Source organism: Spermophilus citellus, assembly GCF_964194105.1.
Source record: "Spermophilus citellus genome assembly, contig: SCAFFOLD_122, whole genome shotgun sequence".
Classification (NCBI taxonomy): Eukaryota; Metazoa; Chordata; class Mammalia; order Rodentia; family Sciuridae; genus Spermophilus; species Spermophilus citellus.
Genome location: NW_027673113.1, coordinates 489345 through 505186, shown reverse-complemented (window position 1 = coordinate 505186; position 15842 = coordinate 489345). Strand labels below are relative to the sequence as shown.

Below are 15842 nucleotides of genomic sequence, written 5' to 3'. Positions count from 1 at the left end.
ACACCCTAAGAACTATTTATGAACATCTCCTCACTCTTTGATTGATCAGTATTCAAGCCATGAACATCATTTTTATTGCTTGAGGTTTTCTTCTTTTTTGGCTTCTTATGAGGGTTTTGTCCATCCAATCGAGCTCTTCTTTCTCGAAACTCGGCAAGCTACAGGAAAAAGTATCATTAACATCAATGATAATTTTTCTTTGGGATCACTTTCTTTAAAAGATCAAACTATCACCAAATTAAAATGATGATAATAATATAGATGACTTCACAGTTTCAGAATAACTATTGGATTGAATATTCGGGTTGTAAAGTTTGTAACACTAGGTACTTGTGAATGAACTTATTAAATATTGAGGGGTAAGAAATGAACATGTCAAGTCTAAAGAAGAGGAAATTAGAAATTAAAAAGATAATGTTCTAGGCCTATATTACTCATTATATGAGTTATATTATTTTTTCAGAAAAATTAACCAGAAGGTAAACCCCATGAGGGCAAGGACTTTTTTTCCTCCCTACTTCTATATATTAAAAGCCTAGAGCAATATTAAATAAATGTATTTGGAATTTTTTATCTATTTTTTTAAAAGAGAGAGAGAGAGAGAGAGAGAGAGAGAGAGAGAGAGAGAGAGAGAGAATATTTTAATATTTATTTTTTAGTTATCGGCAGACACAACATCTTTGTTTGTATGTGGTGTTGAGGATCGAACCCGGGCCGCACGCATGCCAGGCAAGCACGCTACGGCTTGAGCGCACCCGGCTGCCGCAAACTCGTTCCCCAGGCCTCCTCCCACCCTTTCCCGGCCACCGCCTCCCACCTCTGGCCCGGCGGTCCCCTGCTCTCCTACCTTCTTTCTACCAGCTTCTATCATTCTCCTTCTTTCTTCGTCCTCCATGGCTTCTGCCTAAAGAAGAGGAAATTAGCTGAGTTAGGGGAATAACTATTCTATAACTAGAACAGGGGAATAGAGGGACTCTCATTCACAGTATAATCTCTGGATTTAAGATTATATGAAAATACACACAAAAACAAGGAGCTCCAAACACACTTGTTCTGTTCTACTACTTTATACAAAAGATATCGTCTATAATTATCTTTTATACAAAAAAGATAATTAGCCTATTAGCTATACAAATGCTCACTGCAGCCATATTTATAGTGGGAAAAACTTACAAGTAACTTAAAATGTTAAACAGCAGTGTTTTATCATTTGTCTGTCATCATCAGAATTTGTACCAAACCCTAGTCATCGGTAACGTTATCATTTACTTAATATATTTTAAACAGTGTATTTTCTTTAAATTGAAAGTTAATATCACTTGTTATTTCTTTTAAGAGATAAATTGAAAATAAAAGAAATGATAAATCTATTATTGAAATTTTAGTTAGAGGTTGCTGAAGGCTATGAAAAAAATGGACAAAATAAAAGACTGTTAAAGACAGACAAGCATCAAACAGATTTTCGTTATCATAAGCAGAAAGAAAACTGAAAACGGTAAAAACTTTCTTACAATACTATCCAAAGTTTTTTAAGACCTAAAATATTTTCTTACCACCTAAAATCAGAAGTACACATTATATACCAGGTAACACTAGACTAATTATGGTGAACTTATATTAAAAATACCAATGCAAGCAATTGCTATTAAAGACTTTGTGATATAATAGCAGGTATAAAGTAGTATTGTAGCATATCTATTTCTTTTCATGAAAGGAAAATTATACTTCATTTTTAAAAAGATAAGGCAAGTCTCAGGCTCATAGCTTTCAATGATTATATCCAGTATGAATTTAAATATCATTATATTCATAGGCATAGATAAATTCTGGAAAACTACAACCTTAACAACTTTTGTTTACATTTGGAGTTCAGATTACAGGTATTTTTCCTATTGCTCACTTACATTTTATTTATTTATTCTTATGAATTTTTTTGATGGACACAATACCTTTATTTTATTTATTTTTATGTAGTACTGAGGATCAAACCCACAGCCTTGTACGTGCTAGGCAAAGGATCTATTGCTGAGCTATTACTGTATTTTTTTAAATAGAGTTAAGTTTTCTGATTTTTATATAAAGCAACTACTGACAAAGACTTCTTAAATTTAATTTGAGCTCCTGAATCACTCTTAAGAGGAGAAAAAAGAAGACCACATGTAAGTTCCTTTCTGCCTTAAAAAGAGGAAATATATGCTTAGAATTACCATAACTATTAACCAGACCAATTACAAAGACAGCAAATAAATTTCTTATTATCTAAAGTATTAAAGCAATCTTGCTAATGTTACTATCAAAATATGTGGCAAATATATTATTTATAAATAACATTTTATACTTAAATTATCTGCTGTAGATGAAGAAAAGCATATAAACATGTCCTATTCCCTTAATGAAGATATTTAATTCATAAGTCAAAATAGCTCATGATTATACTTACAAAGTATAAAAATATTTCACATTTAACATTTTTCCCAGTTATTTAGTAAGTACCCAGTGTGTTGAGGAACAGGTGCAAGACCAGTTGCCTCTATTTGCACAGTATTAAGCTGCTGGAATGTACTTGAACTACTTGAAGCATAGCAGATCATTCTTAAAAATAAACTAACTAGAATATTGGCAAATACTTTATCTATAAATAGAATCAAATATCCAGGAGCATTATTTTAAAACATCCCTTAGAGAGAATGCAATGCCAAAAAATAAATACTAATAATGAGATTTCTAATATACTCAATTTCAGAAACTTCTTGAAATATCATGTTTCTGCGTTAGAATATATTTAGTCAGCAAAATTTATCAAGGCAAAGATGAAGATTTTGCTTAAAATTCCAAGTGTCAGATTATATCAATAATTTATATCTAATATGTATTCAAATGTCAAATATATAACAAAGGAAAAAATTATTAACTTTGCATTATAGAAAGAATGACTTAGGTCTGGGGATGTGGCTCAGTGGTAGAGTGCTTGCCTAGCATGCACACAGGGCCCAGGTTAAACCGTCAGCACAAAATGAAAGATAAATAAATAAAGAATGAAAAGTTTGATTTAAACAACAACAACAACAACAACAAAAACCCTCCAAAATAAGAATATCTGTTACTAAATACAAAAAGTAGCACACAGATATGGAATAAAAAGTAGAAGTAGTTCCATTATAGTATTTAGAATGAATCACTACTACAGACATAATTAAAAAGATAATGTTCTAGGCCTATATTACTCATTATATGAGTTATATTATTTTTTCAGAAAAATTAACCAGAAGGTAAACCCCATGAGGGCAAGGACTTTTTTCCTCCCTACTTCTATATATTAAAAGCCTAGAGCAATATTAAATAAATGTATGTTGAATTTTTTATCTATTTTTTTAAAAGAGAGAGAGACAGAGAGAGAGAGAGAGAGAGAGAGAATATTTTAATATTTATTTTTTAGTTATCGGCAGACACAACATCTTTGTTTGTATGTGGTGTTGAGGATCGAACCCGGGCCGCACGCATGCCAGGCAAGCACGCTACGGCTTGAGCCACATCCCCAGCCCCTATGTTGAATTTTTTAAAAGGAAAAGGGACAGGAGGGAGGGGAGGAAACCCAGACCCTGCAGCACCTCCCTCCGAGCGCAGCGCACCCGGCTGCCGCAAACTCGTTCCCCAGGCCTCCTCCCACCCTTTCCAGGCCACCGCCTCCCACCTCTGGCCCGGCGGTCCTCTGCTCTCCTACCTTCTTTCTACCAGCTTCTATCTTTCTCCTTCTTTCTTCGTCCTCTATGGCTTCTGCGGGGTAGGCAGGTAAATAAAGCTAAAGGGAAGGCAAAAAACCAACTTCTGTTAACACATTATTGCAATTGGTGAAAAAACACAAGAATGTAGGAATACTAATTCTAGATATAAAGTCACTTGTGATAATTTTCAAATTATAATACTTCTAAATTTCAATTAGTTTTTCATGACTCAGAAATGACACATTCTGATTTTAGTACACACTAAAATTTCTATTTTGAAGTAACAGTGTAATAAAATGAATATTTGTAAATATCCATCAAAGATCATGTCAAATATCATGTTATCAGTATTACATAAATTATTTATCCAGTATAATAATTATATCTAATACCTCTATAGCAAATATTCAGTTAGTTCTCCTCTAATTCAGTTTAAACATATTTATAATGCCCCACAATGAGTTGGTTAGGATCTATCTCCAAGTACTTTCTGGTCATCATGTTGCCCACTGTAGAGTTGTCTTGAAGTGCCTGGACTGTTATGATCTGCTCTGAGTTCGCTGTTCAGCCCTGAGTACTAGTCACAATGCAGCAGGTTGAAGACAGCCTACTGGAGGATTGTCACAACCTTCATAACTAAGATTCTCAACTTCTTATCTAAGATTTCTTTCATAAGTTTGCAGAAGAGTTCTCAAACTTCACCTCACTCCCCTCCATTTCATTCTTCTCATCCTCATCTTTAGTTAGTTGCAGGCCTTCCCACCAAATCCCCCAAGCTACAGCATGCAATACTCACCAATACACAACCTGAAAGCCCTGTTTCTCCACTCCACAAAAGCAGAGTTGCTATCTGATCTTTGCTCTCTTCAGTGATGAGACCTGAGTCTCCTTCAGGCAACAGACATTTTTGACAGAAAAGTGATCTCACCTCCAGACTGGGAGGTATGATAGTCAAGCAGCTCAGAAAGGCATCAGTAGTTATTGGGAGTCCTCAGAGCTTCCAGGTTTTAGAGAGTTTTAGAGAATGCCTCTGACATTTTTTTTTTCCTGTAGTTTTCTTTATTTTGTGCCAGCTCAGAAAAAAGCTCAAGGCAAATTTTAACAATGTCTTTGTGAATGACTTTCAAGATTTTGCTGTGCTGGAGCATTTTCTTGGGAGATGTTCAAAGGCAGGTCCTCAGAGTCAACCACACCATGGATAAAGTTGAGATAATTCTGGTTTGCAAGTACAAGGCTAGCCTGAGCAACTTAGCAAGTCAGTTTCAGATAAAAACAGCTGGGAATGTAGCTCAGTGGTAGAGCATCCCTGGGTTTAATCCCCAGTAACAAACATACACCCACACCCAAACAACAAAAATAAAAACTGTAATATGTTAATTTAAGAACATAGTTTATCGAGCTGGGATTGTGGCTCAGTGGTAGAGCGCTCGCCTAGCATGGGCAGGACCTGGGTTTGATTCTCAGCACCACATTAAAAAAAAAAATAAAATAAAATAAAGGCATCGTGTTGTGTCCATCTACAAAAAAGGTTCATATTCATTCTCTCTCTCTCTCTTAAAAAAAAGAACCTAGTTTTTCTATTAGAAGCCTACAATAAATTCAGACTTATGAAATATACTAAGTTGCTTAAACATTCAGAGTAAATAATAATTTTCCATGTACTCTAAATTTGGGAGCAAAGAAATGACAATCATATCTAAAAAGAATAAGATAACAAAGTGATACTTATTGCAAACATGTAAAGAAGGCAGGTATTTCTTAAGAGACCAATGCCTATTTTACAGTTTATCACCTAAAATAAAAATCATCATTGTCAGGCATGGTGATGCACACCGTGCATCAGGAGGATCACAAGTTCAAAGATAGCCTGGGCAACTTAGTGAGAATCTATCTTAAAATAAAACTGAAAAGGGGCTGGGAATGTAGCTTGGTGACAAAGTGCTTTCCTAGCATGTACAAGGCCCCGAGTTCAATGCCCAGTAACACACACGTACACACATGCACACATACACAACACTACAGCAACATTAATTCCAATAAACACATTTTATTAAACTAGTATTCAAACATTTGTAAAAAGCATTACTATAAAAATCATACTAAATTATAAAATTTTTACTGTGCTAAATGGCTATCTTAAAATGGTCATGGGTCCTAGAAATGCAGACTCACTTTCCTAAAAACCAAAATAGGGCTGCTATATAATTAAGGATTAAGCAATTCAAACAGTTAAGACTTTAGCTAACCACTGGAAAAAGATACAGCAGTAAAATATAATTTTCACTTTTTCAATCCATTTATATTATATTATGTTAAGTTATATTAAATATATACAGAAGCATATAAATTTATAAGAAATAAAGTACCAACAATCAATAATTTCAAAAAAATATCAATTTTATCTATGACATTTTTAATTGGGATATGTTAGTCTTACCTCCGAAGTGTAATCATCTGCTGTGGTTGAAATCTCACTTTCCAGCTAAAACAAAAGTAAAACATGATTACAATTATGACATTTTTCCCCTGCTAAATATCATACTTTACAAAAAAAAAAAAAAATCCTGCTTTACTAAGACATTGCTGTTAGTAACAATGATAGAAAATTCACAAAAATACTATTAAAAAACTAGTAAAAATTATCCAAATCTTTAAAAATTTCATTTCATTATGAATTACAATGACTTATAATAATGCATATAAAATTTATCACAAGGCATTGTTATAAATACAAAAGTACCAAGAACTTTTACATATATAGTAGATGTCATCTGTAAGCCAAAAGCATCAAAGACACCATTCCTCTAATTTATGTAACTCTTTTAAATAAAACTAAATCCTTAACATGCCATCAGAAAAATTCAAGTTCTTTAAAAGAATTATCAGTTCTTGATGCTAAAAAGTCAATGACTTTGTCAAGCTTCCCTCAGGTGGATGCTAATGACTTTTCACTGCCACTACTTTCTAGTTAGGGGTAGAATGTTTTAAAATCTGGATGAATACTTACATCACCAGAAAAGACTTGTTCATGTTTAAGCGTTTCTTCATTGTTTAGAGTTCTCATTATTGTGGATTCAGGCATCACGGCCGATCCAACACCCTGAGAACTATTTATGAACATCTCCTCACTCTTTGATTGATCAATATTCAAGCCATGAACATCATTTTTATTGCTTGAGGTTTTCTTCTTTTTTGGCTTCTTATGAGGGTTTTGTCCATCCAATCGAGCTCTTCTTTCTCGAAACTCGGCAAGCTACAGGAAAAAGTATCATTAACATCAATGATAATTTTTCTTTGGGATCACTTTCTTTAAAAGATCAAACTATCACCAAATTAAAATGATGATAATAATATAGATGACTTCACAGTTTCAGAATAACTATTGGATTGAATATTCGGGTTGTAAAGTTTGTAACACTAGGTACTTGTGAATGAACTTATTAAATATTGAGGGGTAAGAAATGAACATGTCAAGTCTAAAGAAGAGGAAATTAGAAATTAAAAAGATAATGTTCTAGGCCTATATTACTCATTATATGAGTTATATTATTTTTTCAGAAAAATTAACCAGAAGGTAAACCCCATGAGGGCAAGGACTTTTTTTCCTTTCTACTTCTATATATTAAAAGCCTAGAGCAATATTAAATAAATGTATTCGGAATTTTTTATCTATTTTTTTAAAAGAGAGAGAGAGAGAGAGAGAGAGAGAGAGAGAGAGAATATTTTAATATTTATTTTTTAGTTATCGGCAGACACAACATCTTTGTTTGTATGTGGTGTTGAGGATCGAACCCGGGCCGCACGCATGCCAGGCAAGCACGCTACGGCTTGAGCGCACCCGGCTGCCGCAAACTCGTTCCCCAGGCCTCCTCCCACCCTTTCCCGGCCACCGCCTCCCACCTCTGGCCCGGCGGTCCCCTGCTCTCCTACCTTCTTTCTACCAGCTTCTATCATTCTCCTTCTTTCTTCGTCCTCCATGGCTTCTGCCTAAAGAAGAGGAAATTAGCTGAGTTAGGGGAATAACTATTCTATAACTAGAACAGGGGAATAGAGGGACTCTCATTCACAGTATAATCTCTGGATTTAAGATTATATGAAAATACACACAAAAACAAGGAGCTCCAAACACACTTGTTCTGTTCTACTACTTTATACAAAAGATATCGTCTATAATTATCTTTTATACAAAAAAGATAATTAGCCTATTAGCTATACAAATGCTCACTGCAGCCATATTTATAGTGGGAAAAACTTACAAGTAACTTAAAATGTTAAACAGCAGTGTTTTATCATTTGTCTGTCATCATCAGAATTTGTACCAAACCCTAGTCATCGGTAACGTTATCATTTACTTAATATATTTTAAACAGTGTATTTTCTTTAAATTGAAAGTTAATATCACTTGTTATTTCTTTTAAGAGATAAATTGAAAATAAAAGAAATGATAAATCTATTATTGAAATTTTAGTTAGAGGTTGCTGAAGGCTATGAAAAAAATGGACAAAATAAAAGACTGTTAAAGACAGACAAGCATCAAACAGATTTTCGTTATCATAAGCAGAAAGAAAACTGAAAACGGTAAAAACTTTCTTACAATACTATCCAAAGTTTTTTAAGACCTAAAATATTTTCTTACCACCTAAAATCAGAAGTACACATTATATACCAGGTAACACTAGACTAATTATGGTGAACTTATATTAAAAATACCAATGCAAGCAATTGCTATTAAAGACTTTGTGATATAATAGCAGGTATAAAGTAGTATTGTAGCATATCTATTTCTTTTCATGAAAGGAAAATTATACTTCATTTTTAAAAAGATAAGGCAAGTCTCAGGCTCATAGCTTTCAATGATTATATCCAGTATGAATTTAAATATCATTATATTCATAGGCATAGATAAATTCTGGAAAACTACAACCTTAACAACTTTTGTTTACATTTGGAGTTCAGATTACAGGTATTTTTCCTATTGCTCACTTACATTTTATTTATTTATTCTTATGAATTTTTTTTGATGGACACAATACCTTTATTTTATTTATTTTTATGTAGTACTGAGGATCAAACCCACAGCCTTGTACGTGCTAGGCAAAGGATCTATTGCTGAGCTATTACTGTATTTTTTTAAATAGAGTTAAGTTTTCTGATTTTTATATAAAGCAACTACTGACAAAGACTTCTTAAATTTAATTTGAGCTCCTGAATCACTCTTAAGAGGAGAAAAAAGAAGACCACATGTAAGTTCCTTTCTGCCTTAAAAAGAGGAAATATATGCTTAGAATTACCATAACTATTAACCAGACCAATTACAAAGACAGCAAATAAATTTCTTATTATCTAAAGTATTAAAGCAATCTTGCTAATGTTACTATCAAAATATGTGGCAAATATATTATTTATAAATAACATTTTATACTTAAATTATCTGCTGTAGATGAAGAAAAGCATATAAACATGTCCTATTCCCTTAATGAAGATATTTAATTCATAAGTCAAAATAGCTCATGATTATACTTACAAAGTATAAAAATATTTCACATTTAACATTTTTCCCAGTTATTTAGTAACTACCCAGTGTGTTGAGGAACAGGTGCAAGACCAGTTGCCTCTATTTGCACATTATTAAGCTGCTGGAATGTACTTGAACTACTTGAAGCATAGCAGATCATTCTTAAAAATAAACTAACTAGAATATTGGCAAATACTTTATCTATAAATAGAATCAAAAATCCAGGAGCATTATTTTAAAACATCCCTTAGAGAGAATGCAATGCCAAAAAATAAATACTAATAATGAGATTTCTAATATACTCAATTTCAGAAACTTCTTGAAATATCATGTTTCTGCGTTAGAATATATTTAGTCAGCAAAATTTATCAAGGCAAAGATGAAGATTTTGCTTAAAATTCCAAGTGTCAGATTATATCAATAATTTATATCTAATATGTATTCAAATGTCAAATATATAACAAAGGAAAAAATTATTAACTTTGCATTATAGAAAGAATGACTTAGGTCTGGGGATGTGGCTCAGTGGTAGAGTGCTTGCCTAGCATGCACACAGGGCCCAGGTTAAACCGTCAGCACAAAATGAAAGATAAATAAATAAAGAATGGAAAGTTTGATTTAAACAACAACAACAACAACAACAAAAACCCTCCAAAATAAGAATATCTGTTACTAAATGCAAAAAGTAGCACACAGATATGGAATAAAAAGTAGAAGTAGTTCCATTATAGTATTTAGAATGAATCACTACTACAGACATAATTAAAAAGATAATGTTCTAGGCCTATATTACTCATTATATGAGTTATATTATTTTTTCAGAAAAATTAACCAGAAGGTAAACCCCATGAGGGCAAGGACTTTTTTCCTCCCTACTTCTATATATTAAAAGCCTAGAGCAATATTAAATAAATGTATGTTGAATTTTTTATCTATTTTTTTAAAAGAGAGAGAGACAGAGAGAGAGAGAGAGAGAGAGAGAGAATATTTTAATATTTATTTTTTAGTTATCGGCAGACACAACATCTTTGTTTGTATGTGGTGTTGAGGATCGAACCCGGGCCGCACGCATGCCAGGCAAGCACGCTACGGCTTGAGCCACATCCCCAGCCCCTATGTTGAATTTTTTAAAAGGAAAAGGGACAGGAGGGAGGGGAGGAAACCCAGACCCTGCAGCACCTCCCTCCGAGCGCAGCGCACCCGGCTGCCGCAAACTCGTTCCCCAGGCCTCCTCCCAACCTTTCCAAGCCACCGCCTCCCACCTCTGGCCCGGCGGTCCCCTGCTCTCCTACCTTCTTTCTACCAGCTTCTATCTTTCTCCTTCTTTCTTCGTCCTCTATGGCTTCTGCGGGGTAGGCAGGTAAATAAAGCTAAAGGGAAGGCAAAAAAACAACTTCTGTTAACACATTATTGCAATTGGTGAAAAACCACAAGAATGTAGGAATACTAATTCTAGATATAAAGTCACTTGTGATAATTTTCAAATTATAATACTTCTAAATTTCAATTAGTTTTTCATGACTCAGAAATGACACATTCTGATTTTAGTACACACTAAAATTTCTATTTTGAAGTAACAGTGTAATAAAATGAATATTTGTAAATATCCATCAAAGATCATGTCAAATATCATGTTATCAGTATTACATAAATTATTTATCCAGTATAATAATTATATCTAATACCTCTATAGCAAATATTCAGTTAGTTCTCCTCTAATTCAGTTTAAACATATTTATAATGCCCCACAATGAGTTGGTTAGGATCTATCTCCAAGTACTTTCTGGTCATCATGTTGCCCACTGTAGAGTTGTCTTGAAGTGCCTGGACTGTTATGATCTGCTCTGAGTTCGCTGTTCAGCCCTGAGTACTAGTCACAATGCAGCAGGTTGAAGACAGCCTACTGGAGGATTGTCACAACCTTCATAACTAAGATTCTCAACTTCTTATCTAAGATTTCTTTCATAAGTTTGCAGAAGAGTTCTCAAACTTCACCTCACTCCCCTCCATTTCATTCTTCTCATCCTCATCTTTAGTTAGTTGCAGGCCTTCCCACCAAATCCCCCAAGCTACAGCATGCAATACTCACCAATACACAACCTGAAAGCCCTGTTTCTCCACTCCACAAAAGCAGAGTTGCTATCTGATCTTTGCTCTCTTCAGTGATGAGACCTGAGTCTCCTTCAGGCAACAGACATTTTTGACAGAAAAGTGATCTCACCTCCAGACTGGGAGGTATGATAGTCAAGCAGCTCAGAAAGGCATCAGTAGTTATTGGGAGTCCTCAGAGCTTCCAGGTTTTAGAGAGTTTTAGAGAATGCCTCTGACATTTTTTTTTTCCTGTAGTTTTCTTTATTTTGTGCCAGCTCAGAAAAAAGCTCAAGGCAAATTTTAACAATGTCTTTGTGAATGACTTTCAAGATTTTGCTCTGCTGGAGCATTTTCTTGGGAGATGTTCAAAGGCAGGTCCTCAGAGTCAACCACACCATGGATAAAGTTGAGATAATTCTGGTTTGCAAGTACAAGGCTAGCCTGAGCAACTTAGCAAGTCAGTTTCAGATAAAAACAGCTGGGAATGTAGCTCAGTGGTAGAGCATCCCTGGGTTTAATCCCCAGTAACAAACATACACCCACACCCAAACAACAAAAATAAAAACTGTAATATGTTAATTTAAGAACATAGTTTATCGAGCTGGGATTGTGGCTCAGTGGTAGAGCGCTCGCCTAGCATGGGCAGGACCTGGGTTTGATTCTCAGCACCACATTAAAAAAAAAATAAATAAAATAAAGGCATCGTGTTGTGTCCATCTACAAAAAAGGTTCATATTCATTCTCTCTCTCTCTCTTAAAAAAAAGAACCTAGTTTTTCTATTAGAAGCCTACAATAAATTCAGACTTATGAAATATACTAAGTTGCTTAAACATTCAGAGTAAATAATAATTTTCCATGTACTCTAAATTTGGGAGCAAAGAAATGACAATCATATCTAAAAAGAATAAGATAACAAAGTGATACTTATTGCAAACATGTAAAGAAGGCAGGTATTTCTTAAGAGACCAATGCCTATTTTACAGTTTATCACCTAAAATAAAAATCATCATTGTCAGGCATGGTGATGCACACCGTGCATCAGGAGGATCACAAGTTCAAAGATAGCCTGGGCAACTTAGTGAGAATCTATCTTAAAATAAAACTGAAAAGGGGCTGGGAATGTAGCTTGGTGACAAAGTGCTTTCCTAGCATGTACAAGGCCCCGAGTTCAATGCCCAGTAACACACACGTACACACATGCACACATACACAACACTACAGCAACATTAATTCCAATAAACACATTTTATTAAACTAGTATTCAAACATTTGTAAAAAGCATTACTATAAAAATCATACTAAATTATAAAATTTTTACTGTGCTAAATGGCTATCTTAAAATGGTCATGGGTCCTAGAAATGCAGACTCACTTTCCTAAAAACCAAAATAGGGCTGCTATATAATTAAGGATTAAGCAATTCAAACAGTTAAGACTTTAGCTAACCACTGGAAAAAGATACAGCAGTAAAATATAATTTTCACTTTTTCAATCCATTTATATTATATTATGTTAAGTTATATTAAATATATACAGAAGCATATAAATTTATAAGAAATAAAGTACCAACAATCAATAATTTCAAAAAAATATCAATTTTATCTATGACATTTTTAATTGGGATATGTTAGTCTTACCTCCGAAGTGTAATCATCTGCTGTGGTTGAAATCTCACTTTCCAGCTAAAACAAAAGTAAAACATGATTACAATTATGACATTTTTCCCCTGCTAAATATCATACTTTACAAAAAAAAAAATCCTGCTTTACTAAGACATTGCTGTTAGTAACAATGATAGAAAATTCACAAAAATACTATTAAAAAACTAGTAAAAATTATCCAAATCTTTAAAAATTTCATTTCATTATGAATTACAATGACTTATAATAATGCATATAAAATTTATCACAAGGCATTGTTATAAATACAAAAGTACCAAGAACTTTTACATATATAGTAGATGTCATCTGTAAGCCAAAAGCATCAAAGACACCATTCCTCTAATTTATGTAACTCTTTTAAATAAAACTAAATCCTTAACATGCCATCAGAAAAATTCAAGTTCTTTAAAAGAATTATCAGTTCTTGATGCTAAAAAGTCAATGACTTTGTCAAGCTTCCCTCAGGTGGATGCTAATGACTTTTCACTGCCACTACTTTCTAGTTAGGGGTAGAATGTTTTAAAATCTGGATGAATACTTACATCACCAGAAAAGACTTGTTCATGTTTAAGCGTTTCTTCATTGTTTAGAGTTCTCATTATTGTGGATTCAGGCATCACGGCCGATCCAACACCCTGAGAACTATTTATGAACATCTCCTCACTCTTTGATTGATCAATATTCAAGCCATGAACATCATTTTTATTGCTTGAGGTTTTCTTCTTTTTTGGCTTCTTATGAGGGTTTTGTCCATCCAATCGAGCTCTTCTTTCTCGAAACTCGGCAAGCTACAGGAAAAAGTATCATTAACATCAATGATAATTTTTCTTTGGGATCACTTTCTTTAAAAGATCAAACTATCACCAAATTAAAATGATGATAATAATATAGATGACTTCACAGTTTCAGAATAACTATTGGATTGAATATTCGGGTTGTAAAGTTTGTAACACTAGGTACTTGTGAATGAACTTATTAAATATTGAGGGGTAAGAAATGAACATGTCAAGTCTAAAGAAGAGGAAATTAGAAATTAAAAAGATAATGTTCTAGGCCTATATTACTCATTATATGAGTTATATTATTTTTTCAGAAAAATTAACCAGAAGGTAAACCCCATGAGGGCAAGGACTTTTTTTCCTTTCTACTTCTATATATTAAAAGCCTAGAGCAATATTAAATAAATGTATTCGGAATTTTTTATCTATTTTTTTAAAAGAGAGAGAGAGAGAGAGAGAGAGAGAGAGAGAGAGAGAGAATATTTTAATATTTATTTTTTAGTTATCGGCAGACACAACATCTTTGTTTGTATGTGGTGTTGAGGATCGAACCCGGGCCGCACGCATGCCAGGCAAGCACGCTACGGCTTGAGCGCACCCGGCTGCCGCAAACTCGTTCCCCAGGCCTCCTCCCACCCTTTCCCGGCCACCGCCTCCCACCTCTGGCCCGGCGGTCCCCTGCTCTCCTACCTTCTTTCTACCAGCTTCTATCATTCTCCTTCTTTCTTCGTCCTCCATGGCTTCTGCCTAAAGAAGAGGAAATTAGCTGAGTTAGGGGAATAACTATTCTATAACTAGAACAGGGGAATAGAGGGACTCTCATTCACAGTATAATCTCTGGATTTAAGATTATATGAAAATACACACAAAAACAAGGAGCTCCAAACACACTTGTTCTGTTCTACTACTTTATACAAAAGATATCGTCTATAATTATCTTTTATACAAAAAAGATAATTAGCCTATTAGCTATACAAATGCTCACTGCAGCCATATTTATAGTGGGAAAAACTTACAAGTAACTTAAAATGTTAAACAGCAGTGTTTTATCATTTGTCTGTCATCATCAGAATTTGTACCAAACCCTAGTCATCGGTAACGTTATCATTTACTTAATATATTTTAAACAGTGTATTTTCTTTAAATTGAAAGTTAATATCACTTGTTATTTCTTTTAAGAGATAAATTGAAAATAAAAGAAATGATAAATCTATTATTGAAATTTTAGTTAGAGGTTGCTGAAGGCTATGAAAAAAATGGACAAAATAAAAGACTGTTAAAGACAGACAAGCATCAAACAGATTTTCGTTATCATAAGCAGAAAGAAAACTGAAAACGGTAAAAACTTTCTTACAATACTATCCAAAGTTTTTTAAGACCTAAAATATTTTCTTACCACCTAAAATCAGAAGTACACATTATATACCAGGTAACACTAGACTAATTATGGTGAACTTATATTAAAAATACCAATGCAAGCAATTGCTATTAAAGACTTTGTGATATAATAGCAGGTATAAAGTAGTATTGTAGCATATCTATTTCTTTTCATGAAAGGAAAATTATACTTCATTTTTAAAAAGATAAGGCAAGTCTCAGGCTCATAGCTTTCAATGATTATATCCAGTATGAATTTAAATATCATTATATTCATAGGCATAGATAAATTCTGGAAAACTACAACCTTAACAACTTTTGTTTACATTTGGAGTTCAGATTACAGGTATTTTTCCTATTGCTCACTTACATTTTATTTATTTATTCTTATGAATTTTTTTGATGGACACAATACCTTTATTTTATTTATTTTTATGTAGTACTGAGGATCAAACCCACAGCCTTGTACGTGCTAGGCAAAGGATCTATTGCTGAGCTATTACTGTATTTTTTTAAATAGAGTTAAGTTTTCTGATTTTTATATAAAGCAACTACTGACAAAGACTTCTTAAATTTAATTTGAGCTCCTGAATCACTCTTAAGAGGAGAAAAAAGAAGACCACATGTAAGTTCCTTTCTGCCTTAAAAAGAGGAAATATATGCTTAGAATTACCATAACTATTAACCAGACCAATTA

General features: G+C 33.5%; 1 protein-coding gene across 1 annotated transcript in view; it reads right to left on the bottom strand.

The window, feature by feature from the left end:
* Positions 1-5: 5 nt before the first annotated feature.
* LOC308640089 (uncharacterized protein) overlaps positions 6-15842 on the bottom strand; it is a gene marked incomplete at both ends in the record, with an annotated part of 145288 nt that continues 129451 nt past the window's right edge. The window contains 7 exons of the mRNA XM_081312127.1: positions 6-158; positions 3722-3799; positions 6160-6204; positions 6730-6975; positions 10530-10607; positions 12966-13010; positions 13532-13777. Coding sequence (XP_081168253.1) covers positions 6-158; positions 3722-3799; positions 6160-6204; positions 6730-6975; positions 10530-10607; positions 12966-13010; positions 13532-13777 — 891 coding nt within the window. The remainder of the gene's footprint in view (positions 159-3721; positions 3800-6159; positions 6205-6729; positions 6976-10529; positions 10608-12965; positions 13011-13531; positions 13778-15842) is intronic.